General features: G+C 36.9%; 2 protein-coding genes across 7 annotated transcripts; one reads left to right on the top strand and one right to left on the bottom strand.

Moving 5' to 3' along the window:
- The first annotated feature begins 1117 nt into the window (after positions 1 to 1117).
- LOC116162271 (atrial natriuretic peptide-converting enzyme-like) lies at positions 1118 to 7680 on the top strand. Of its 2 annotated transcripts, none has more exons than XM_031475874.1 (4): positions 1118 to 2413; positions 2460 to 2819; positions 2869 to 2988; positions 7501 to 7680. In XM_031475874.1, the coding sequence occupies exons 1-4, from the start codon at positions 2134 to 2136 to the stop codon at positions 7623 to 7625; spliced, it is 885 nt and encodes a 294-aa protein (XP_031331734.1). In that variant the 5' UTR covers positions 1118 to 2133; the 3' UTR covers positions 7626 to 7680. The 2 variants fall into 2 exon arrangements, with proteins under 2 accessions (XP_031331734.1, XP_031331733.1); XM_031475873.1 differs by having other exon boundaries at positions 7498 to 7680.
- On the bottom strand, positions 7627 to 26534 carry LOC116162238 (codanin-1). Of its 5 annotated transcripts, XM_031475795.1 has the most exons (13): positions 26338 to 26531; positions 26067 to 26279; positions 25931 to 26019; positions 24793 to 25879; positions 17491 to 17764; positions 17281 to 17441; positions 16755 to 17237; positions 12267 to 12452; positions 11998 to 12214; positions 8297 to 8445; positions 8088 to 8247; positions 7790 to 8040; positions 7627 to 7741 (listed from the first exon to the last, which is right to left on the bottom strand). In XM_031475795.1, the coding sequence occupies exons 2-13, from the start codon at positions 26151 to 26153 to the stop codon at positions 7682 to 7684; spliced, it is 3204 nt and encodes a 1067-aa protein (XP_031331655.1). In that variant the 5' UTR covers positions 26154 to 26279; positions 26338 to 26531; the 3' UTR covers positions 7627 to 7681. The 5 variants fall into 5 exon arrangements, with proteins under 5 accessions (XP_031331655.1, XP_031331656.1, XP_031331654.1 ...); XM_031475796.1 differs by having other exon boundaries at positions 7790 to 8037; positions 26067 to 26533; XM_031475794.1 differs by having other exon boundaries at positions 26067 to 26531.
- Positions 26535 to 27776: the final 1242 nt, after the last annotated feature.

The raw sequence follows: 27776 nt of genomic DNA, 5'->3' as shown, positions 1-27776 counted from the left end.
GCACTTTTGAGCCCTCTCGAAACCGGGGTAACTACTACAAACACGATATGAGTAACCAAAATGGGATCGAGCCATTCCCCAGGTATTACAACACATACATCGGACAAAACTAAGAGATGTCAAATATACCTCGCCGGGCGGGAGGATTACCCAGGATCAGTGGAGACCCTGTAGTCCTGGGCTAAAGTTGTTGGGTTCGGAACGAGGGAAAATGTTAGTGTTAGGTTCACCAAGGCCCGTATAAACTTGAATAGCTCGATCCCCTCTAAACAAGCACACTTCCCTCTTGATTACTCACAGTCCCAAATAAGCAAATATAATGAAATGCAATGGAATAATCGAGAGTGACTAAAAAGCACAATACACAAATTAAATATGTACACATGCAAGTATGTAAAGCACAGATACAGCCCTACCGACAATGAAACATGATTGCCAATACCAACAAAGGTTACACATTAAAGGTACAAGTGATTGAATTCAGTAAGTACATAAGTAAAGGTTACAATCTGCATTCAAGTTACACACATTTATAGATTAATTGAATAAAGCAAATACCTCACCTGATATAACAAAGCAAAAGCACACAGCAATGATTAAGGTATCACAAAATATTTCAAGACAAGCCGTACTTTACACTTCAGCCGGTTACAAGACAAAGACCATGAACACACATGTTAAATCCTATTTATTTGACCAACCCAAGCCACGCGGTAATTTGATCTGCTAATACCCCTAAACCACCCGAAAATCGCCCATTCCCTGCATTTCACGCATTTCTAAGAAAAAACTGGACTGCAGGTGTTTGAAATGGTAAACAGATGTGGTCTTCCAAGAAATTCCATCCGTCTCATCTTCGCTCTCTTTCCCTTTTCTGTAATCCCACCATATTTCTGTTGGCAGCTTGTGTAACTAACATGATGTATAGGGTGCTTCGTATCGACAATCATATTCACAGGACGTTGCTAAGGTTGGGGCGTCTCATTGTAGCTTTTTTAACCATTGCAAAGTAACTGAGACTAGGTTTACAGTTAAAGATAGTACAAGATTTTTCTTTAAAAAACAAAATCACGTTAGACTCACATTGTGTAAGACCATTGTTTAAATTTAAACAATGGTAAGACATATGATAAATTGAACTAAGCGACATCTGATAAACAAACGTAGTTGAATCGAAATGACGGATGACTCAAAACGACTACCCTTCTCCTAACGAAGTAAGGTGATCTAGGACTTACGATTCTTAACACGCGCACCTTATACACCAATGTCGAGCGAGCCGAAGGCGAGTTCGGCATAGCTAGGGCTCTGACGTAGACCCGCCCCTCTACGGCACACGGCGACAAACGACGTTTACCAAGCACACATTACACTTTTTCAATCATACATCCAACCTAATAAAAAACAGCGATCTTTGCGAAAACGTAGAACTATTACCATTATATTCCACCCGAAATATAACAGTCAAATCCCTATTGGTTTTCAGAAGTTATTTTGTTGCATAAAATTAGGCGCCCTTCAGACGAGATTTTGTCATTTAAGTAGACAGGAAAAAAATACACGTAAATCCGTATGTCTACTTCTAAATAAATAGCACAGTATAATGAAAGCTTTTTCTCAATGCATTTTTAAATGTGTTGCTTTAAGGGCGGAAGATTGGGTATTTGAAAATTTAAAATCGTACTAAGCGTTTCAATATTCAACATTTGAAGATGACGAGGAATTTTGAGGCAGTTCATAATGAGAGCGCACGACAAAAGTCAGTCGACTGTATATCGATGATACGCAAAAACTATTCAAAAGTGTGCCTAATTAGTGGAAACAGGAAAAAGGGTTCCAAAGGAAGTTAATAAAACATCTGCTATTACAATTTTGTTACATTAAGTGGATTTTGGCTGATAAAACTAGGGTGAATTTGCATAAATTAGAGGGGACTCGCGTCGTAGGCGTGCTGGAATCACCTTACCAGAACCGATATAAATAATAATTAACGTTTTAGAATGGGGGAACGCCGAATTGAGGCACAGGTACACCCCCGTCGTCATAAAATTACTCATAACATTCGAAACAGGCACAGAAGTTATTGAACCAACATGCGGGCCGGTTGTGTTTGTATCGTCGCCGGTTAGCGAGATGATTTTTAGTAACTCCAATGTGGAATTGACCAAAGTGCATTTCTGTGATATCGGCGAGGGCGGACGGCGAACGCAGATATCCATCATTTCCAAGGATGAGCCCGATTTCCGCGTCCCGCAGCATTCGCTCATTAAAAAGAACATATTCGGGCACAGGTGGGTGCTGACAATTAACGAGGCCGGGAACAAGAAGAGCAAGCACCGACTGAGAATTGTCTACATTCTTGTATTCATTTGCATTATAATAGCGGTCAGCTTCGGGATTTTCTTCTCGATTGGTGAGTGAAAATTTCAGTTGCAGTCGATAGTGGCCCCCCCTTCTAGATTTCAGCGTGAAACTTGAACAGACCGAATTAATCACTAATGTCAGTATCGATGTGAGTTACGATCATTGCACTTGTCGAGCGGACGAGATCTGTCTGAAGACGGTCGAAGATCAGAGACCGGAATGCAAACTCATCGCAGATCACAAAGACCCGACCGGTTGCGGGGGTTTGTGTAAGATCGACCTGGAGTACTGTAAACGAATTGATCCCGACCTGGACGTGTTTCAATGTCGGCCGCTGATCAACATCCTCAACTGTACCGAGGGTCTGTTTAATTGCGGCAATCGTTGCATTATGGCGAGTATGAGGTGCGATGGTATAATCAACTGTAGCAACCAGGCGGACGAGAGAAATTGCGGTAGTGACCCGAGACATTCTGGTCGGTGGAATAATTTCTATAATTTCAGAGTGTGATCCGAGTACACACTTTCACTGTGGAAATTCGACGAGCTGTCTCGAGTTGAGTAAACGATGCGATGGTAAGGCAGACTGCTGGGACAATTTCGATGAAATCAATTGTCGTAATGGTAAGTGGGGTTTTAGTTTGACAGAAAATTATCATTATTATCACAAAAGGATTGTTGAATAATTTGCGGTTTTGAAAATAAGTCCCCTAAAAAAGTTACCTGGTCTAACCATTTTAACCGAAACACCCTGTATATTTTAATCTAAACAGATAGACTACTAAATTCTCTTTTCAACCATATATCCCCTAGGAATGATATTCAAAAAAGATTAAAAAATGCAAAAAATTTTTGATTAAAAAAAATTTTTTTTGAATATTTTTGGACTAATGAATTTTTTAGTGTGATAATTTAAAAAAAAAGAATGTAATTATGCTCTCTTTTTAGAATGCAATATACAGGACCTTCCGTTTAAAAAATGAGGTTAGGTGCGACAACTTTTTTATCTGACCGTGTATACTTATTTTGAAAACGACAGATGAATTAACAATAAAGATTTAACATAAACATTTTATGTGCCTCTTTTAAGTAATTTTTTTATATTCCCCCGTATGTATTAAAAGATCGAAAATGTTGAAATTTTAATTTTACCAGTGTACTAGTATAACTAAACGTTGAGCCATGACTGTTAGTGCTATCAAAAAAGGCTGTTTTTGGTTCAAGTTTAAAATGGAAAAATCCAAATTGATAAATATTTCCCTCGCTTAAGAGATACGATGGAAAATGAAAAAATTGTCAATTTCAAAATGATCCTGTATTTTATTCGTTAAAAGAGATAGAGAAAAATGTTTATTACAAAATATTGTTTATATTGATTGTTCAATAATCTGTGGTTTTCAAAATAAATATACAGGGTCAGGTATAAAAGTTGCCGTATCCAACTTCATTTTTTAAATGGAACACCCTATATATTTTAATCTAAAAACAATTCAATTCTCTTTTCAAATTTATAACAATAAATTTAGTATTGATTCAAAAAGATTCAAACATTTTTTTTTAAAAAATGAAAAAATACAAAAATGTGAATTTTTTTGAATTATTTCAACCTTTTTTTAAAATCTTTTTGAATTTTTTAATCACTTGAATCTTTTTAATATCCTAGATATGCTATATTTTCGAAAAGAGAATTTAATATGCTGGAACAGATTGCATATTAATAAATAGCGAAGCCAACCACAACCACAAAATCTCGATTTCTTATCTCAAAATCTTAAAATAACAAATTTCCAAAGTTTTAAAATGTTTAATATCTCAAAATTTCAAATTTCAAAAACTGTAACAAACAAAATTACTAAACTCTTAAAACCTCACATTAAAAAAACTTAATATCTCAAATTCCTAAAATTTCGAAAGCATCAACTCTCAATTTCTCATGACCCCAAAATCGCAAAATTTAGTTTATTTTTGTTCTTATTCCAAAATTTAAAAATTCCAAAAGCCGAATTTCTCAAAATTTCAAATATTTTGAATCCCCAAAATTTTTAAAATCTCAAAATGTAAACTTTTTAAAAACTTAGAATCTCATATTCTTAAATTCCCATATCTCAAGTCTCCCTTATATCAAGAAGCCCAAAATCTCAAATTCTGAAAATTTAGTTTATTTTTGTTCTTATTCCAAAATTTAAAAATTCCAAAAGCCGAATTTCTCAAAATTTCAAATATTTTGAATCCCCAAAATTTTTAAAATCTCAAAATGTAAACTTTTTAAAAACTTAGAATCTCATATTCTTAAATTCCCATATCTCAAGTCTCCCTTATATCAAGAAGCCCAAAATCTCAAATTCTGAAAATGTTAAAAATCTCAAATTTCCAAAATTTTCAAATATCAAATTTTCAAAAACTTACATTTCAAATTTTTCAAATTTTTAAAATCTCAAAATTCTCAAAAGCTCAAATTAAAAAATCCATATCTCAAATTTTCGAAAACATCAACCCCCAATTTCTCAAAATTTCACTTTTGAAGATTCTAACAATCCCAAAATATAAAAATTACAAAACCTGAAATTCCCAAGTTCATAAAATCTCATTTTCTCAAGATCGCAAAATTACAAAATTCCCGTGTTTAAAATGAGAAATTTCTCAAATATTTTGAATTCCGGAAATTTTCAAAATCTCAAAATGTAAAAGCTTAGAATTTCAAATTCTTAAATTCCTAAAAGTCCAAACCAATTCAATATCCCAAATCACCCTTATTTCAAGAAGCCCAAATTTCAAAGATACCAAAATTTGTAAAATTTCGAAGTCTCTCAAATTCCAAAATTTTTGAAATCTCAACATTTTCTACATCTTAAAATTTAAAAACTTAATATCTAAAATTCCTAAATTTTCGAAAACATCAATTCCCAATTTCTCAAAATATACCAAAAAATATAAAAATTACAAAATCTTAAATTCCCAAGTTCACAAAATCTCATTTTCTCAAGATCCCAAAATTTCCAAATTTAGAAAGTTCCAAAATTGACTCAAAATTTCAAATATTTTGAATTCCCAAAATTGTCCAAATGTAAAATTCTTAAAAGTTTAGAATCTCAAATTCTTAAATTCATTAAATTCCAATTCAATATCTCAAATCACCTTTATTTCAAGAATCCCAAAATCTCAAATTCTAAAATTTTCAAATATGAAATTTCCGAAATTTCAAAAAAAATTTCGAAAGTCGTTCAAATTTTTAAAATCTTTAAACCTCAAATTAACTCGACACTCCTATTCCTAAATTCCTAAATTTTCGGAAACATCAACTCCCAAGTTTTTAAAAATTCCAAAAGCTGACTCTCAAAATGTCAAATATTTTGGATTCCGACATTTTCAAAATCTCAAAATGTAAAATTCTTAAACGCTTAGAATGTCAAATTCTTAAATTCCTAATATTCCAAAATTCTTACATTTCCAAAATTTTCTTATACGGAATTCCAAAATTTTAAAAATTCCTAAACCGTCTTAAATTCCTAAATTCTTAAAATTTCAACATTTTCAAAACCTTAAAACTTCAAATTAAAGAAACTATACCTCATCTGAAATTCCTAATCTCATTTTCTCAAGATCCCAAAATCATGAAATTCCAAAGTTTTTAAAAAATCCAAAGGCTGATTTTCTCAAACCTTTTGAATTTTCAAAATTTTCAAAATCTCAAAATATAAAATTCTTAAAAACCCAGAATCTCAAATTCTTAAACTCCTAAAATTCCAAATCCTTATTTCAAAAAGCCTAAAATCTCAAATTTCCAAAATTTAAAAAAATCCCAAATTACCAAAATGTTTAGATATGCAATTACCAAAATTTCGAAAACCGTCTCTCAAGTTCCCCAATTTTAAAAATCAAAAAAAATTTTTTTTAACTATCTCTAAGTTCCTAAATTTTCGGAAAAATCAACTCCCAATTTTCCAAAATTTCAAAAATACCAGGTTTTCAAGATTTGATCAATCACAACGTATCATCCTCAAAATAAAAAAATTACCTGAACCTCAAATTCCCAAGTTCACAAAATCTTATTTTTTCAAAATTACAAAATTCCCAAGTTTAAAAAAATTCCAAAAGCTGACTTTCAAAATTTTAAATATTTTGAATTAATTTTAAATATTTTGAATTAGGTACCACAATTCTTAAAAGCTTAGAATCTCAAATTCTTAAATTCCTAAAATTCGAAACCAATTCAATATTTCAAATAACGCTTATTTCAAGAAGCCCAAAATCTCAAACTTAAAAAATTTTAATAATCTCGCACTTCCAAAATGTTAAAAATATCAAATTTGCAAAATTTTCAAATATGAAATTTCCAAAATTTCAATAATTCCCAAACTTTCGAAAACCTCCAAATTCCAAAATTTTTAAAATCTCTTCTCAAATTTCTAAATTTTGGAACATCAACTCCCATTTTCCCAAGATTTAAAAAAACTTCGGTTTTTAAGTTTTTAACAATCCCAAAATATCATCCACAAAATATAAAAACTACAAAATATGAAATTCCCAAGTTTACAAAATCTTATTTCTCAAGATCCCAAAATCACGTATTTTATACATTTTTAAAAATTCCAAAAGTAGACTCAAATTTCAAACATTTTGAATTCTCAAATTTTTTGAAATCTCACAATGTAAAATTCTTAAAAACGTAGTCTTAAATTCTTACATTCCAAAAACTCCGAACCAATTCAATATCTCAAATGGCCCTTTTTTCAAGGAACCCAAAATCTCGTTTCCAAAATTTTAAAACTCAAGATTTCCAAAATTCCCATATTATCGAAAACCGTCTCCCAAATTCCCAAGTTTTTAAAAATTCAAAAACTGAATTTCACAAAATTTCAAATATTTTGTATTCCCAAAATTATTATACATTTATTATTAAAAATTTATAAATTATTAGTGCCTACCAGGGACGCATCCTCACGACAGTTGACTAAATCCTGGGAGAGGCGGCGACGCCAGGCATATGTCAAAGTTTCAAGTTTCAATTATTATTAAATTTCAAATATTTTGAATTCCCAAAATTTTGAAAATCTCAGGTGACCAATCCTAAACACTAAATGCAGTTACTCAAAAAATCGACCAGCCTTACATTTTCATCTCTCTTTTTGTTAGCAGGTTGTCCCAATCACAAGGTGCCGTGTCACAACGGACAGTGCGTCCGAAAAGAAAATATCTGTGATGGTATCTACCACTGTATGGATAAGTCGGATGAACTATCAGGATGCGAATTACACAAATAGCTATAGATAAAATACAATATTTATTTTTAGAATAACATTAATAAAAATATATTTTACTAATCCTCAGTCTTTATTTTACACCTACTTAAAACTTCACCTAAAAACTTGGACAGAGCCTAAAACCGACCAAAATGACCAAGGTGAAAAAAAAAAGGTTTACCCACCTGATTGGCGTTACAATTTAAAACTTGTGAGAGGATTTCGGCGTGGGTCAACAGCTCGCTTTGTAACAGCGCATCGATTAAAACTGCGAAACAATTCGTCGAGCGTTCAGGTACGGAAGACATCGAAAGGACAAACATGTTCCTTGGCGAGAAAATCGTCTTGACCAATTCGTCGAGATTGCCGCACGCCCTGTATAACACACAGCACATTGTCACAACATCCGTTGTTATACTATCCGGCGAATGGGCTACTAAAATTCGAAATGCGGATCAACGGTTAATGACGCCCCGTACTCACTTGCAAGAATAATGAAATCCAGAAGCAGTTTATTAATCGCTAACGTGATGCAATCGTTGATGTCGCATCGCCCCTCGAAGCTCGTCCTGATCGATTCTAAAAGGGAAAAGATTTCGACTTGTGTAACCGGCTGCCCTTCGACGGTCCTCCAACATAATTCCTGAAAAACAACGGTTAGTATGTTTAAGCTGGTCGTAAGAGGTACCGACACGAAGCAGTTCCATGATTTTCATTCCGCTATCCGTTGATCCGTCGTGCTTGTCGCTTTTTCCCAAAGACGGCAGCCCGAATTGCGGTTTCGCCTTGGTCTGCTGCTTCAGCTTCTTAATTTCGTTATCAAAGTAATTGATGAAAATATCTGTTACAAATAAATACAGTGTAATTAAGTTACAAGTAGAATCTATAACGTTTGCATCATAAATAAAGCAGACTTGATTTAAAGATATAATTCAGGTAACGTATCAATTTTGTCTTGAGGGGATATTTAAATTTGGCGCTTTATTTTCGAATTTATCTTGTCAGAAATTTACCCTTTCCGCAGTGGCCGATGAGATTGCGTTCTAAGTGTGATTGAGCGTCTTTTACACGTTTGATAAAAGTTGAGAGTTTGGTATTGGTTTGAAAGTTGCGTGCTAGCTCTTTAATTGTGGACTTAGGATAGAGTTAGTACCTCGGCCGAGGAGGGCGCGCACCGCACATATAAGGTCATTGACCCCAAACTGTCAAACTACATGTTCGAGGTTATCCCAGGTCAATTACCTCAATTGTGGTGTCAGAATTAATTTTCAATTGCATACAAACTCAATGACTGCATTTCCTCATTGACCCCATAAATTTTCAAGGTCATTGAACTCTATTGTGATCCGAGGTCATTGACCCCATACATTTTCAAAGTGATCTGATGACATTAACACCACTTTTTTGGGTTGTCAAATTACATTTTCAAGGTCATCCACGGTCATTGACCCCATAAATTTTCAAGGTCAGCAGAGGTCATTGACCCCATAAATTTTCAAGGTCATCCGGTGGTGCTAACTTAATTTTTGTGGTGTCAAATAACATTTCCAAAGTCATCCGAGGTCATTGACACCCCAGAAAATGATGGTAGTGACCTCGGATGACCTTAAAAATGTATGGGGTCAATGACCTCGGATGGCAAAAATGTAATTTGATACCCCCAAAAAAAAAGAGTAGGAAATGCCCTAAAATCACAAAAGGCGTCAACGACTTCGGGTGACCTTGAAATGTATGGGGTCAATGAAGAAATGCAGTCATTGATCTTGTATGCCATTGAAATTGTAATTTGACAACACAAAAATGGGGGCCATTGAACCTGGATGATATTTAAAATGAATTTCGACACCATAATTGAGGTCATTGACCACAGATGACATTGAACATGTTACTTGACACCACAATTGGGGTCATTGATAATTTGACACCCCAGAAAATGATGGTAATGATGACCTTAAAAATGCATGGGGTCAATGACCTCGGATGGCCAAAAATCTAATTTGACACCACAAAAATGGAGTCAATGCCCTAAAATCACAAAAGGGGTCAACGACTTCGGGTGACCTTGAAATGTATAGTGTCAATGAAGAAATGCAGTCATTGATCTTGTATGCCATTGAAATTGTAATCTTACAACACAAAAATGGGGGCCATTAAACGTGGATGATATTGAAAATGAATTCCGACACTATAATTGAGGTCATTGACTTCAGATGACATTGAACATGTTATTTGACACCACAATTGGGGTCATTGATAATTTGGCACCAAAGAAACTGATGGTAATGACCTCGGATGATCTTAAAAATGTATGGGGTGAATGACCTCGGATGGCAAAAAATGTAATTTGACACCCCAAAAAAATTGAGTCAATTCCCTACTCACAAAAGGGGTCAACGACTTCGGGTGACCTTGAAATGTATGGGGTGTGAAGAAATGCAGTCATTGATCTTGTATGCCATTGAAATTGAAATTTGAGAACAGAAAAATGGGGGCCATTGAACGTGGATGATATTGAAAATGAATTCCAACACTACAATTGAGGTCATTGACTTCAGATGACATTGAACATGTTACTTGACACTATAATTGGGGTCATTGATAATTTGACACCCCAGAAAATGACAATGACTTCTGATGACCTTAAAAATATATGGGGTCAATGACCTCGGATGGCCAAAAATGAAATTTGACACCCCAAAAAAATGGAGTCAATGCCCTAAAATTACAAAAGGGGTCAACGACTTCGATTTGGCACCCCAAAAAATGTAATGTAAAGTACAGTTTGCCCTTTGAGTTTTACCGCGACCTACTTTTCAAGGTCACCGCCGGCGTGGCAACACGACTTTCACCTTGGCCTAATTTTCAAGGTCACCACGGTGACGCGACTTTTACCTTGACATAATTTCCAAGGTCACCGCCACATAACCTTGACCTACTTTCCAAGGTCACTACCGGACGGCGAACGACTGATGTTCTAGGGGTAACGGCCACGAAAGCTCCTTGGTACGCGAGGGTATCAGGGGCCTGCTTGTAAATTTTCACTTTGCGCAGCGCCATCTTGGATCCTCTATCTTAGAATCTTTTTCTTATATAGAGCAGAACCATCAAATCTTCCTTTCTCTTTTTTTAATGGATCAGTATCAGTTCAATAAGAACAATATTTCAGGGTCCAACATGGCGGATCCAAGATGGCGAATCCGAGTTGGAGGATTACATAAAAGATACACAAAATCGCAAAAACGCGTTTTTTCGCAAGTTGCTCGAAAAGTAGTCCTGCTTCCTCTCCCTCGAAACGCCCTCAATCAATAGCGCTAAAGGGCCCGCGTAAAAGGTATCTTTTAATATTCGCACCGCTAACCATTCGCCCCCCTCCGACGAAGGGGAGGGAGACAGTTTTGAACGAAATGTCGACAATATTTAAGGCAGCTCAGTCGCATCGCTGATGATAGGTTTTGAGAAAGTCGCCGACGTCTTTCCTTTGACTCTTCTTCGCACTCCTCCACTACTCCCCCCCCCCCCCCCCCCCCACACTTTCCTATTTTGACATTTATTCGGAAACGCCAAGGGTTAGAAAGATGCGGTCTTTTACTTTGGTCTCGTATTCGTATCCTCCGACTCCACGACCCTCTCCCTCCTCCTCCTACCCCACCAGGTAATAAATCACTCTTTCATATTTTGGCATTTATTCGGAAACGCTGAGGGTTAGAACGATTCGGTATTTTACAGTGGTCTCGTATTTCTACGTTTCGGCTCCACAACCCCCCCCCACTTTTTCATAAAGGCGTTTTCGAACCGATACCCCCCGGTTTTTACGTTGGATTCCTATATCGATTGGTCGCGTTCTACAATCGATGGCGATTTGAATGAACGCGCGAGGAGAGGCGGCGTAGCCAAACGGTGAATTCGCTCGTGTGTTTTAATGTTCGAGGCGAAGCCGATAAATGTGTCAACTGTTCTATACAAGCGTGAGACAATGTGGCATCTCCCCACAGGTCATATGTTAACCACCCTCAAAACGCAACTTTCTGATTTATAATCAAAACTTTTATGGCAGGTCGCCTTAATAAAAGCAAACAAAATGCATGCGCGAAACACGTACTGCGCATGCGCAAGCTTCTTCTAATAAAAGTACCTACACAAAATGGAAGGACCAAAAAGCGTACTGCGCATGCGTAATAGACAACTTTATATAAGTGATATTCCAAAAAAACAATAGAGGAACGTACCATAAACAATTCGAGCAAATTCCTCCCCATATAATCAAGTTCTCTATTGCGTACGTTGTCGCGTTTCGTTTCATGCTATCGAATGTATGGAGGAGGAGAAGAGGAGGAAAAATATGAAAAGGGGGGGGGAGGTAAGAAAAGGAGGAGTAGAAGAAAAAAGTACCAACCTTGCGTCACGTGAGACTTCACCCATTCGTCCACCCGTTTGCGGCACATGCGATGCGTAAGAAAAACGCACACGTCCTTCGTTTGTTGCAAAACGGTCGACGAGAGTAGCGCTTCCATCGCGGCCGATATTCGCAAGTTTAAAATCACCTCCGCCTTTCCCCCGAGCACGTTGAGTAAATTCGCGTGCGAGCGACCGGCGTACGTCTGCAATTTATCCTGGAAGCAAACGGACCAATTCCAAGATTAGTTTTGTCGAACGCCTTCGTACCGCTATGTCGGCCGACGAGATGTCGACTTCGTGCCGTAATTTGCTCATGGCCTCCTTCTTGTACGACGGAACGATCTCGTAACAAATTTCCTTTATGCAGCCGGACGCCACGCGCTCGCTCACGAATTCGACGGTTCTTTTAACGGAATCGGGTTGGGTGCAGAAAAACATGTCCTCTAGCTGACTCTAGAAGGCAAAATCAAAAATGTTTAGAGTCACTGCAGTCTTTAACTACAAATCGTGCTGATGTAAAATTGGCAACGCCGCGAATAAATTTTTTGACAGACACCTAATTCATTTCTTAGGCATCGACAAAATTGTTGCATAAATAATGATTTTGTGATCTTTCCTTGGAAATCGAGCAATCGAGATTAGTCTTTTCCCCAAGAAAATGGATGCATAAATATCGATTTTGAGAAAAAATATTTTGGTCGCCACAAATATACACGGATCATTTCTTGGGCATTGAGCAATCGAGTTGGGCCCTTTTCCTACGAAAATTGGTGCATTAGATACGATTTGGCCATCTTTTGGGGACAAATATGGGTCTTCTGTGCATCAAGCAATCGAGTTTGGTCCTTTCCCCAAGAAAATTGGTGCATAAGAAACGATTTTGACACTCTATGGGTGCAAATATTTTAGTGGCCAAAAATATATATGGACCTTCTTGGGAATCTATCAAACGAGTTTGGCCCTTTTCCCAAGAAAATTGGTATGAGAAGCGATTTTGACATATTTGGGTACAAATATTTTTTGGTCGCCAAAAATACACTTAGGTCACTGCTTGGGTATCAAGCAATCGAGTTTAGTTTTTTTCCCAAAAAATGAATGCCTAAATAATGATTTTGAGTAAACATATTTTGGTGGCCAAAAATACACATGTATTGGGCATTGAGCAATCGAGTTTGCTCCTTTTCTCAAGAAAATTGGTGCACAAGAATATGACATCTTTTGGGTTTATATATTTTGGTCACCCAAAATGCGCACATGAACCATTTGAGCATCAAGCTTTGGCTTTTGGCCCTTCTCCCAAGAAAATTGGTGCGTAAGAAACGATTTTGACATATTTGAGTACAATTTTTTGGTCGCCAAAAATACTTACACTTGGATCACTTCTTGGGTATCAAGCAATCGAGTTTAGTTTTTTTCCCAAAAAATGAATGCCTAAATAATGATTTTGAGTAGAAATATTTTGGCGCCCAAAAATACACTGTATTGGCATTGAGCAATCGAGTGTGTTCCTTTTCCCAAGAAAATTAGTGCACAAGAATTTGACATCTTTTGGGTTCAAATATTTTAGGTCGCCCAAAACGCACATGAACCATTTCTAGAGCATCAGGCAATCGAGTTTGGCCATTTTTCCAAGAAAGTTGGTGCATAAGAAACCATTTTTACATATTTGGATACAAATATTTTTTGGTCGCCAGAAATACACTTGGATGGCTTGGGTATCAAGCAATCAAGTTTAGTTTTTTTCCCCCAAAAAGGATGCCTAAATAATGATTTTGAGTAGAAATATTTTGGCGCCCAAAAATACACTGTATTGGCATTGAGCAATCGAGTGTGTTCCTTTTTCCAAATACTTTGGTCACCCAAAATGCGCACATGAACCATTTCTTGGGCATCCAGCAATTGAGTTTGGTCCTTTTCCCATGAAAATTGGTGAATAAAAAACGATTTTGAAATCTTTTGGGCAAAAATATTTTGGTCGCCAAAAATACGCATTTCTTGGGCTTCGAGCGATCGAGTTTAACTCTTTTCTCAAGAAAATTGGTGCATAAGAAATGATTTTGACATATTTTGGATACAAATATTTTTGCCACCAAAAAGACATATTAAGCTTCTTAAGCATCGGCACAAATAACGATCTTGAGATCTTTTGAGTAAAACTATTTTGGACGCCAAAAATATACGTGGACCTTCTTGGGCAATGAGGAATCGAGTTGCATCCCTTTCTCAAAAAAATTGGTGCATAAGAAACGATTTTGATATATTTGTGTACAAATATTTTTTGGTCGTCAAAAATACACTTGGATCACTTCTTGGGCACACACCTTGATCATTTATTGGGCATCGAGCATTCGAGTTCAGTAATTTTCCCAATAAAATGGATGCATAAATAACGATTTTGAGTTTTTTTGAATAAAAATATTTTCGCCGCCAAAAATATACACGGATCATTTCTTGGGCATCGAGCGATCGAGTTTGATCCTTTTCCCAAGAAAATTGGTGCACAAGAATTTGACATCTTTTGGATTCAAATATTTTGGTCACTCAAAATGCGCACATGATCCATTTCTTGAGCATCAGGCAATTGAGTTTGACCTTTTTCCCAAGAAAATTGGTGCATAAGAAACGATTTTGACATCTTTTGGAGACAAATATTTCGGTCGCCATAAATGCACATGGATCTTGGGCGTCGAGCAATCGAGTTTAGTGTTTTTCCCACGAAAATGGATGCATAAATAACGATTTTGAGATCTCTTGAGTAGTTATTTGGTCGCTAAAAATACACACATGATGCGTATCGACCAATCGAGTTTGGTCCTTTTCCCAAAAAAATTGGTGGAGTAAAAAACGATTTTGAGATCTTTTGAGTAAAAATATTTTGGTCGCCAAAAATACGCATGAATCATTTCTTAGGCATCGAGCGATCGAGTTTGATCTTTTTCCCAAGAAAATTGATGCATAAGAAACGATTTTTGGTATCAAGCAATCGAGTTTAGTTTTTTTCCCAAAAAATGGATGCCTAAATAATGATTTTGAGTAGAAATATTTTGGCGGCCAAAACTACAAATGTATTGGGCATTGAGCGATCGAGTGTGCTCCTTTTCCCAAGAAAATTGGCGCACAAGAATGTGACATTCCTGGGATTCAAATATTTTGGTCGCCAAAAATACGCATGAATCATTTCTTGGGCATCGAGCGATCGAGTTTGATCTTTTTCCCAAGAAAATTGATGCATAAGAAACGATTTTGACATATTTGGGTGCAAATATTTTTTGGTCGCCAAAAATACACTTGGATCACTGCTTGGGTATCAAGCAATCGAGTTTAGTTTTTTCCCCAAAAAATGGATGCCTAAATAATGATTTTGAGTAAAAATATTTTGGCGGCCAAAAATACACATCTTCTTGGCCATCCAGCAAACGATTTTGGTCCTTTTCCCAAGAAAATTGGTGCACAAGAATTTGACATCTTTTGGGTTCAAATATTTTGGTCACCCAAAATGCACATGAACCATTTCTTGAGCGTCGGGCAATCGAGTTTGGCCTTTTTCCCAAGAAAATTGGTGAATAAGAATCGATTTTGACACAAATATTTTTTGGTCGCCAAAAATACACTTAGATCACTTCTTGGGTATCAAACAATCGAGTTTAGTTTTTTCCCCAAAAATGGATGCCTAAATAATGATTTTGAGTAGAAATATTTTGGCGCCCAAAAATACACTGTATTGGCATTGAGCAATCGAATGTGTTTCTTTTCCCAAATACTTTGGTCACCCAAAATGCGCACATGAACCATTTCTTGGGCATCCAGCAATCGAGTTTGGTCCTTTTCCCAAGAAAATTGGTGCATAAGGAACGATTTTGACATATTTGGGCACAAATATTTTTTGGTCGCCAAAAATACTTACACTTGGATCACTTCTTGGGCATCAAGCAATCGAGTTTAGTTTTTTTTCCAAAAAATGGATACCTAAATACTGAATTTTAGTAAAATATTTTGGCAGCCAAAAATACACATGTATTGGGCATTGAACGATCGAGTGTGCTCCTTTTCCCAAGAAAATTGGTGCACAAGAAATGATTTTGACATCTTTTGAATAGAAATATTTTTGCCACCAAAAAGACATATGGATCTTCTTGAGCATCAAATAATCGAGTTTAGTCTTTTTCACAACAAAATTGATGCATAAATAATGATCTTGAGATCTTTTCAGTAAAAATATTTTGGTCGGCAAAAATATACATGGATCACTTGTTTAGTCTTTTTTGTAAGAAAATGGATGCATAGGTTAGTAATATAGTAAGGTCCATCGGGGTTCACTTTCACCTTGAGATCTGCACATGCGCCAAATGCAAGGTCATTAGACTCGGTTCTGTTTATCTCCGTAATTCCATAATAGTAAGATTTTTTTTGGAAATTTTAACATTCGGTCCTTCTAATAAAATCAAACATAGCGCCCATGTTCAAACTCAAATACGTACACGCGCAGCGTTAACTTTAGAGGGCACAAGTAGATAAAGTGAAACAAATGATCGTGCATTCTGATTAAAAGTGGAACGCGAAGCACGAAATAAAATAAAGCTCAGAACATAAAACAATATTGGCCGCATGGAAACGACGGGAGAAGCTAAGATTGTTACTTTTCACGTCTAGATTAAAAAGTGAGAATCTGCATAGAAAATAGTAGTAAGTAAATTATGCAGCGTTGCCATTTTCAACATTAGAAACCACAATGGTGGAGTGGTAATTTCAACGAACCTGAAGTTTCGGCGTTTCGCGAACTGAACCAAGAGCTGTCAATGGGGTGATATGTTTACAGGTTGCGGATCTATCCAACGCGATCGCATCCGCCGTTAATAGACTTTTAATGTCGCCTAAATACGGACAGCAGACGTGCAATAATTCATCGAAACCGATGAGATCGTCGAGCTGCACGGTACGAGTGGTCGGTTTCAACAGCATCGGCGCGTCGTTCTTCGACATCCAGACGTAATACAGATCGTGCGGAACGTGTGGAAGTTCGAGCAACCAGCCGACGCTCAATTTCACAATCATCGGATACTTGGAGCCGTCGAGGTGAATTTTGAAGAGGATATGAAAAACGTCTTGAATTTGGTTCGACTTTAATGTCACGCTGTCGAGCATCGCCAAGTACTTGACCAACCATGGAATAGTAACCGTGAGAGTCCTCCTCTCGCTTGCCTCGAGTAAAATTTTCTTCAGATCTAGCGTCAATCTAATCTGAAAAATGATCGTAAACTATGCGGCTATCCTCACGTATTACCTTGTTACGTATCCGCAGCTGATCGTGAACGACGTTCTCGGGTAACTGCACGCAGCTACTACGATACGGGAGAGACTCGAAGAAACCCAAGAACTTGGCGAGCACTCTCAGCGTTTTCACCTTCGTTATCAAGCCCGTTCGAAACGTTTCGCTGAACGTATCTACAAAAGCGCGCATCAAGTACAAACCAAACTCCGCGAACGCACTTACCGAATTCGTCGCGATCCGAGCAGCCAATCGAAAGGTCGTCGTTGAGCCTCGAGATTTCGGCCGCGATTACGTCGACGAAGTGCTTACTGAAGGAAGGGCTCGCGGCGATAAGTACGAAATCTTTGTAAAACTCCTCGTAATTGGTGAACGTCGGGATCGAGTTGATACCAGTGCAGTTCTTCTTGCCGATGCGCGTGTTTAGTTTCGACAGTTTCTCCTCGTCGATGTTCGGAATTGCCGATTTGATCGTATCCTCGTCTCCTATCGTCCCATCCTGTAATTCAGTTGCTTTTAAACATGGATTTAAGGGAAGAGAGCGTTTTGTGGAAACTTTTTGTCAACAAATTCGCAATCACGCACGAGGTTTACATTCGCCCACTGACTGCGGGAAAATAAACACCGGGTTTCAGGGAAAGGCTAATTACTGATTCCAACAATGTAAAATGAAATGTTTTTGTGATGGGGACCTAAAAAAAGGGTGGCGTGTAGAAACGAATCCAGAATTATTAACATAATAAATGTATCTAGTTTGAAATAATTTTTTGGAAATTTTATCAGACCAGGGATAGGAAATACTAGTTACAACATCTAAGGCTGTGATTGATCTCGAATCTCAACTGCTGGCTTGGATATCCCGCACGAGGGACAAGTTAAAGGCCCAAGGGTGGGACCCTGGTAGCAAAAACAACGGTTTAGAATCTGTGTATTCATTCATGATTCATGATCATATCGTTTTTAATTTTCCTTTATTGCTACATACAAAAATCTCTTATAATAGCGAATAAATACGTCTGCCATTTTTTAGCAATAACTTTGGCGTAAATGCCCAAAAATAGATAAAAATATACACCTCTAAAGTCAGAAAACAACTCAAGAGCCCGTCTGCAGGGTCACTCTGTAATTAGGCGCAAGTCTGTTGAAGGCTCAGAACACGAGAGCGATAATAAATAAACACCCTGTAATAAGTGTTGTAAAATTCCTCCGTTAGATGTCGCCTGCTGTCGCTGATTTCATGCTGATTTCACAAAATTTCCAAACTTATTTTCAAGAGCGTCTTGGTTGAAAAATTGAGTACAAAAAAATTCATTTTCAAATCATCCCCTAATAATGTGGTGACATTAATGGTTATTTCCAGCTGTTTTTTGTTTGTTTATTATTACGTGTACTCGGGCATCTCGATCCCAGTTTATTTTTTAATCATTTATTTTCACTTGTTCTCTTAGTCATGTTGGTTTTGCAAGAGTTGGCCGTCTGTAGGATTTTTATTTCCCTTAAGTTTTACGAATTAACTACACTTCGTTACACGTCCCTTACAACTTGGCTAATAGTCGAAGCAGAATAAAACACGAATAAATTTATTGGCGCTAACCCCCCCCCCCCCCCCCCGCCTTCAGTATCCTAATTTCCCTAGCCTCGGATTTGAGTTCAAATAGTGCACGTTAACTTCTACAGATGTTTAACCCAATCCTGTTGGTTCTCCTTGATATAACTCATAAGCATCGTTGCTAGTTTTATTCACGCGGTCGGTCGGATTCGCTGGCGGTGAAGATCTTTTTTAATCCCAAACGCTCCTAGTAATTTTGGAAACTCAGCATTATCCTAGGCTGACCAACCATCAAGAACCACTGGTCCTCCACAGCAGCGCAGATAGGTTTCGCAGTTGCGTTTCTCAACGGGACACTTTCAGAAAGATAACAAAGGGTCCCATATAGTTTGGCGCTAACTTAGCTCAGAACTGTTTCGCTGCATTCGATCGAGGAAACAGGAAAATAACTTCGATAGACCTCGTCATCCACATTATAAGTGACAGGACTGCGTCTTAGGTCATAATGACGTTTATTTTTATCCGTCGCTCTCTCCCTCCAAATGGATATTTTCGATTCACATAACGCAACAACTTTAAGTGACAAGTAAATTACAAAATGGCCATCATCTCGAATCGTGCCAATTCCGAAAGCTAACGAAGACACAGCGAACCAAAATTCATACTACGAGCAAAAATCATACGTGACCAAAATCACTACACTTTAAAATCAAATCTAACCGTTACACCCGAACCGTGTGGAGATCCCTGCATACATTTAGCGAAGTTTCTTTATTTAGAATGTTCCTCAATTTGAATTTTTGCACAAGTTTCCGAAAATGAATCTATTTTTTTACCTAATTTAAAAGTTGATTTTCTTCGAATAGCCATTTACCTACAATCGATTTAGGTTGTAAAAGTTGCCGAAATTCATCTCGTTCATTCTTCTAAAAACCGTATCCTATCCTGAAAACATACTTCGATCCAAATACCACCTGGTTCCTGAGCGAGGAACTACGAGTCTGACGACACGAAATAAAGAATTTGACGGTGCAAACAAATATTATACATCTATGGGGAAACAATTTGAATTTTTGGTGTACACCCCTCTGAATTAATTAGAATTAACTTGAATTATTTTGAATTAACGTGAATTAATTTGAATTTTTGGTGTACACCAAAAAATAATACTTGTTTCCCTCTAGTTCTACATTCCATGTGAAAAAAGCAACTTTGGTGTTGTATCTTAAAAACTAAGCAGGCTATGGAAAATATAAAAAACACACACTTTCTAAGTTTTTTTTACATAACTTTTATTCATTCTACGTTTTAGCGCATTTTCCAACGAAGTTGGGTGCGCTACTGCAGCCACTTTCTCTGTCCGTCCGTCTGTCCGAGGCCTTAACTACTCCTACAGTTTTCAAGATATTAAGTTGGTTCTTTTTGCATTCGGTAGCGTATAGCTTTAACACCTGAGCCAAGAAAAATCTTGACAATTAAACTGCGCATGCGCAGGCTGCTTTTATTTAATAATACATTTTGTTGAAATTTTAATCACAGATACTTGTAGTAAAGGCAAATATATCGCATATAGTAAAAATCAGATGTGAGCATGCGCAGACTGCGCAATGCCAACTTTTTTGTTTATGGAGATATTTCTTTGAAATTTTAACCATATATGCCTCTAGTAAAGAAAATAGCTATTGCCTTTTGGGAAGTACTGATTATTCATAGAAAATGCACTGACCTTAAGGCGAAAACCTTTTTACTTGTTTTTATATTCCCACAAGTAACTGAGTTATAAAGCAAAAACTTTTTACTGCATTTTTCAACTTTTGCGCTGTTGCCCCGTCCGCGTAACTCAAACATCATCGATCTAGGCAGCTTTGAAAAATAACACAGAGAAGTGCGAACCGCATCACTTTTAGTTCTCAAAATATCCCTGAAAAACATCGCGAAAAACATCAAAATCAAGCAATTTGGAACATGCTGTACTACAGAGCGTGGCAAATGCGCCCACGTTATGGAGAAAAATGTTTCATATGGGACCTACATTTCCAAAAGTTTCTTCCTGTGATCTTTTGTACGCGGCCATCACATAAGGAAAGCATTTCCTAAATTTTTATTACCCACCACAATAAAAATCAATTGAAATCCTTACGAGCACCCGAGCGAAACCAGCTTTTTTTGTGTGTTTCCACCTCTTCATTTGCCATTTTTCAGTTTCTTTCACTTAGACTTTTCCTCTTATTTCCCTTGTACTTCTTCATTCAATCCCAATAAGAATTTCGTTTGTTTCACATTCATTTCGTCCCTCTCTTTTTCATGTGGTCTCATTGTAATGGACATCAACCAATAAGTAGGCGGGATTAGACATCTTATCTAACATAGGGAAAATATTCTACGGTCTTAGGGTGGAATTCATAGATATTACTTAAGTTAGACTTACCCTTTACTCATACTTAGCGTGTACTTAGTGGTACTCAAAGATATAGTTAAGGTGACGCATGACATTATTGCTATAGTAACGCGCGAAATTCGGACAGATACTAACAGTAAATATAAGTTCCACTTAAACTAAACTAAGTGTGCACTTAGTAAAGTGTAAGTCTAACTTAAGCAATGTTTATGAATTCCACCCTTATTTATTAATTTAATCAATTCCTGCAGAAGATAGGAAAAAACTAAAAAAATCACCACGTTAGTAAACCACGCTCGGGAATGGCGCCTGGATGTCACCGACCTCACATCATGTCTCTAAAGAATTGATTGTTAATTATGCGGCCCGGTAGGTACAAGTACACTCCTCATCTTTCTACAAGCGATCCTCTACGGGGGTCGGCTTAAGAACGATGTTATTGTTTGTAAAAACATCCAATCACATGTCTTAACAACACTGTTAGCTAACAACATAGTTAAGTATACTGTATGGCTTTATAATAGGGGCCGATAATAATTTTGAAATTAACAATTTTGTGGTTTTTCCTGTATTTCTTACCCGAGCGAAAATTTTGATTTTACCGTATTAAGATTTAAAGTTTAAAAAGAGCACATGCTCAAAAATAAATTCAAACCAACAACTTTTTTTTAAATGAAAATACATTTTTATTTTCCTTTTGGAATTTTACATAGTGTTTCATGTACAGGGTGTCCCATTTTCGACACTGTTATAGGCGTTATGGGATCTTTTTGGGTCAAACTTGCAATGGTAAAATCAAAATTTGCACATTTTTGCTTCAGAGATACGCAGATAAATCAAACAATTTTCAATTTCAGAATGACCGAATATATTCTTAGTAAAAACAGAAACAAAAAAATTTTTCTTGAAAATGATTGATAAATAATCTGCCGTTTTCAAAATAAATAATTATACAGTACTATCGGGTAAAAAATGGATCTAACTCGAGAACTTAATTTTATTTAAATGGCACACCCTGTATATTTCAATCTAAAAATAGCATATTAAATTCTGTTTTTTTTAAATATAACACTGACAAAATTCAATATCTATTCAAAAAGGTTCAAAAAAGATTTCTTAAAAATTCAAAAATTCGTTTGTAGTAATTTCGAATTTTTTTCGGTGTCAGAAAAAAGGGCGATAGTTCGTAGAAAACAGTTCCTTTTGTTGAGACCTTTCATTAGAATACCATGAATGGGTAAAACGTGTGGTTGCCCCCCCTCGCCTTTCCCATTTTCAAAAGTTTTACTTGCCACTAAAGGCATGCGCATGTAAAATGGTATTAGACTCTATTAGTGTGACGTGATATTTGAGCGGGAAATTCGAAATGCTGGACTTGGCTGTTTTAATGTTGAAGATATTGATCCCTATCGCCCCAAACATTAAGTATCACTTTTAAATAGGTCCTCTTTACGGGCTTATACTCACCTTATGCGCATTAAATAAGCATATCGACCCTCTATATATCGAAACACTGATTATTTAACTTTAAAGGCAAGTAAACGACCAAGTCTAGCAATTGGGAAAATGTAAACACAAGAACAAGGTCATGATCATTCCATTTTCCCAACCGTAAAGTGTAAATATGGTAGACATATCTTTAATTTTTAATTATAACGCAATTAATGGATTTTATTTAACGATTATTGCTCTGTTTTGAAGTAATCAGTGTCTCGATATTAGAGGGTCGATATGCTTATTTAATGCGCATAAGGTCAGTATAAGCCCGTAAATAGGACCAATTAAAAAGTGATCCTTAATGGATAGGGTGATAGGGGTCAATATTTCCGACAGTAAAACAGACAAGTCCTGCAATTCGAATTTCGCGGGCTATTATGACGTAACCACTAATAGACTCTATTGGTTGTCGCATGTTAAAAGTTTAGGACCATTTCCGTAAAAGTAGTTCAACACAGCAAAAGTGGTTCCTGACCAACGGAGAACACACAAAACAATAGCACCAGCGCTAAAAAACGCAAAAAAGTACAATCTTTGCCGATCTACCTTTCATTGCTTTGCTGGTTCCTGGTTAGATTGTAGAGCATAATATTGTGGTCTGGTAAGAATAAGATGCAAGTTATCTTCCGTGTTGAAGAATTGAAGAAACAACTCACACCGGAGAGCCTTTATAATTTCAATTTCTAGATACCAAAATTAAAACCTCTCTTTCCTAATTTTTACGTCTTTTGTTTTGTCATATTTCTTCGAATTAAGCGAATTATCTTTTACACATTGATATAGTGTCATATTTCATAGTAGATTAGATTGGTAACTTGCATTTGAGTGTTAACCATTACAGTAAAGGTCGTAAATTGCTCCATTGCTGAAACCAAATAAGTACGTTGGGCGTTTGTTGAACTGTATTTCGGTTGAAATTGTATTTATGTCTTAAATAGAGAAAAATTTTAATAAAACTCTAAAGAATCTAAAGTGTGAGAGTGAGGGAACTACGTACGTTTTTCTAAACTAGATTTACGAGAACGCATTTCGTAACTAGGCGCTCCTCGACTAACTATAGCGCCATCTCGGAACGAGGGAACCGCATATCGGCACGCTAATGAACGTACGATTTTCTATATTTACGGTTAAAACCCCTTTAAAAAGCAGATGACAGCATCACCTGAGCGAAAATTTGCAATACCAGTTTATCCTATTTGTTTCTCACTCTTATTGTATTTCCTCTATGGTATAGGACATTATTATTATGAAAAGTTGATGGTTTTTGGAGGAGCGAAAAGATGACAGAAAAATATACGGGGTGTTCCACTTACCAAAAAAACACCCCGTAAGCTATTTTTTAGCGCATTTTTGAAAAAAAATACGCTATTATATTCGTTATGGCTTGCTGGCCGGCTGTCCGGCTGAGATCTCAGCAACTACAATAGCTAGAGACTTCAAATTTTCACTAAAACCTTTCTGCTATAGTGTAGATGTGCAGGCTCTAGTCTATTTTGAGTTAGATTACTCGTGAGATCGATAATTTTAAACTTTTCTAATAAAATACTGACCTGTATTACCAAAAATGCGCTTTAATCATACATATGCTGATTTACAACTTGTTTAATGTTTTATAGTAGATGTATTTATTTGACTTTTACTTAACCCAGGATAAAAGATATAAAACATGGAATCAAAATTTAAGTAATAATTTTGACAATATACTGACACTTGCAAATGCCCAATTTTTCTTAAAAATCGAATTATCTTTAAAACTACTAGCTTTTCGGATATTAACCATATAATAAAAAAGACGTACAATTACACGTAGAATTCAAAAATGCATTCAAATACAGGGGCATCTATTTAAAAAAATGTACCATTTGGGCGCCCTACTTTGTGGGTGCACCCTGTATAATTCCAAATATTTTTAAAATGTGGAGAATATTCAACCCGAGATTCAACCATATCATAATACAAAAGTACTCTATCGAAAAATCTGATCTTCAAGGCATTAAGTTACTCCGCGCAATCGTTGACTCACCCTGTATATATTTTTCAAATGAAAATAGCGCATTGGAATATTAAGCCCTCACATACTCACCTGACAAGCATTAACCAAAAGTTGCGCCTTAAAAAGTTTGGCAAAGTGTATCAAATTGTTCGGCTCCGAATCCAAATTGACCAGATATCGAACCTTCTGCCCCAGCGCCGTAGCAAAACTCCAATTATTTACCATTCGATTACTCTCCCACGCGCGCAGAACTTCGTAGAACAAATCCCGCTGCTTACGAAAATTGTGAAACGAAGCGTTCGTGGCGAAATTGTTTCGATTGTCCGTGTCGCACTCGAAGTACACGCTCTTGTTAATCTGCCGTACGCCGACCAGCTTTTCGACTTTACCGTCGTACGTCTTAAGAAACGCGAGACGAAAGTTTTCGTTCGTGAAGCGTCGAAAGCGCGCGTTGTCGAATAAAAGACGAATTGTCGGCCGATCGAGCAAACGAAGAAAATCGGTTTGCTTTCGCAACACGCCGGTCGCGAAGTACACTTGATTGCCGAGCGAATTTAAAATTTGTAACGAAGTCCTCGGCCCGCAGTCCCTCTTTAACAACACTGACACAATAAAATATATCTCACTCGTCAAGTTCGCAACGTAACAATTATTTAATAAAAACACGTAGACATCGATTAAAATATCCAGCTTCTGCGGAAACGTCACAAGATTAAAATCGGGTTCGTCGCCAATTTTTTTACTAACAACTTTCGTAATAGTAGTCTCCGCGCCGGTGTCGAAAGCAACTCGCGACCGCTCCTCCAACAGGTTTCTACGATCCGTACCGAGATTCTCATCGTGCTTGCCGAACGAAAAACTATTCCTGTTCGGGGAGAACGTTTTCGTTTTGCCGTCTGAAAGGCTGATCGGGTTGATGCGGCGCGAGCCGAAAGTCTCGTTCAGATTTTTCTGCACTCGCTTGCGCGGATCTTTGCGAATTAGAAAGTCGCCGAGTCGAATGTTCGGCGGCGTTTTCGGGCTCGGCGCCCTTCTCGCGAACGGATGCTGCTTGTACAGCGGCGACACGTGCGCGTCTACGTTATCGTTGAGGTCGAGATTTTCGAGTAGGGATGTGCGCCGTTTCGGTGTCGTCGCTTCGCCGTTGCGTGCCGCGTCCTGTACGGTTTTGGGAGGCCTGAAATGTTACCCCTTCATTTAGTTGCCTTCGAATGTCAACAAAATTTACCTGTTGGAAATTTCGTGTACGTAGTTGAGGAAGAATAAAATAAAATCAATTTGGGTGCAGTTGAGGTGAGCTATGTGTTCGTTGTCCGGCTGAAAGTACGCAACATAATTTGAGGTTATCTACACAGTGTTTTTACCTTGGAATTAGGGCTCTTTATCCATTCTAATACGTTGTCTAATTGTATTACGTTATCTAATGTTTGCAGCAATAATTTTTCACACATATTGGATAAAAACACAAGTATAAAGGTAGCTCAAATAATTGATTGTAAATTATTATTGGGTCCCGAATATTTCCATTCTTCCAATTCTTAATTTGGTCTCGTCCCTAATCTCTTGAAAGGGTGAAACTAAAAATTAAAATAAAAAAGTTCTTGGTAAAATGAGCGGTTGCGAACTGTGCATTACTAGGTTATGTTATTGTTGTTCTATCTGTGTTTAAGGTTATGTTTCACAATACACAGGATGTATCTGCTACATAGGGTGTTTTATAAGTGAGCCAGTTGGAGGATTGTTCTTTCATTGTACTCGTATATGTATACAATTGTTAAGTTATAAATTCAATGGTTCTATTACACCTTGTTCAATATAAATTCAGTAGCATGTCATTAGCGTACAGTCATTGACATAAGTAATAATCGCCGAATTGGTAAACTCAACAGCATAGGCAACCAACATACCTTTCACCTATCACATCGGGTTCCGACTCCTTCTTTAAGCATGGGATACCTTAATTTGTTGGTTGGCATTTCCAAGGTGCACAATATATTCATACGTTCAAGTATTAAATATGCAATATACAAATAGCGACTTTTACGTCACTGCCTTTTTTAAGAGTATTTTCCTCCTTCTACACGACTGAACCGCTTTGGGTGATATGGGGCTCATTTGAAAGGGCTTGGTATAAGGATTCCGTGCACACCGATATTTTTTGATTTTGCCCATGCGCGGGATCAAAAATTTGGTTTAACGCATGTGCAATGCTAACTTTTTTATTTATGAAGATACAGGGTGTTTTTAAACATGCGGCAAAAATATAATATTTTGTCCTTCGATGATTTTTGATAGGGCGCTTTGTTTTGATTTGAGAAATCGGATAATTGCTGGGTGTAACGCAATCAGAAACGATTCTGGTGTTTTTGAAATAGTTCGTGAGTCGATTTTTCACCAAAAACTTCACAAATTATAATAATATATTTTTTAGTTTTTTAAAGAAAATCTCGCTTTTTTCAAATGGAAAGATCCGTTTTTTATTACAGATATTAAATCTAGACAAAGAGACGCCTTCAGGCTTCAACCTTATTTTGTACTTTTCTGGAGACTTCTCTTCCTGTTGCTGCCCCGATTAGGCATTATGGACTTGTTCCAACATCTTTTCTTTTGTTGTGATCGGATCTTTGTAGACTACTTGTTTAATGTGCATGTGCCCCGGAGACCGGAGGGCTATATGTGTTTGCCATTATATTGGCATTTTGCAATCTGCGCATGTGCGCATTTGATTTTTACTATGTGCGATGTGTTTGCCTTTGTTAATGTCATTTGTAGTTTTCGATTTTAGCTATATGTGATACGTTTTTCTTTACTAGAAGCGTCTATGGTTAAAATTTCAAAAATATCTTCATAAATAAGAAAGTTGGCATTGCGCAATCTGCGCATGCGCACATCTGATTTTTACTATACGCGATATGTATTTGTACCATAAGGCATAAACATAATGAAACGAGTGGTTGGTTACAATAACAGAAAAACGCTTACGACTGTTTATATACGGAAGTAAGTGAATGGTATATACCTACGCACAAGCACAACACAGTTTCAATTTGGTCGAATATATACAGGATTTCGTT

Source organism: Photinus pyralis, unplaced genomic scaffold (assembly GCF_008802855.1).
Source record: "Photinus pyralis isolate 1611_PpyrPB1 unplaced genomic scaffold, Ppyr1.3 Ppyr1.4_LG10, whole genome shotgun sequence".
NCBI lineage: Eukaryota > Metazoa > Arthropoda > Insecta > Coleoptera > Lampyridae > Photinus > Photinus pyralis.
The sequence above is the reverse complement of the archived record's forward strand: the minus strand, read 5'-3'. Positions and strand labels throughout refer to the sequence as shown.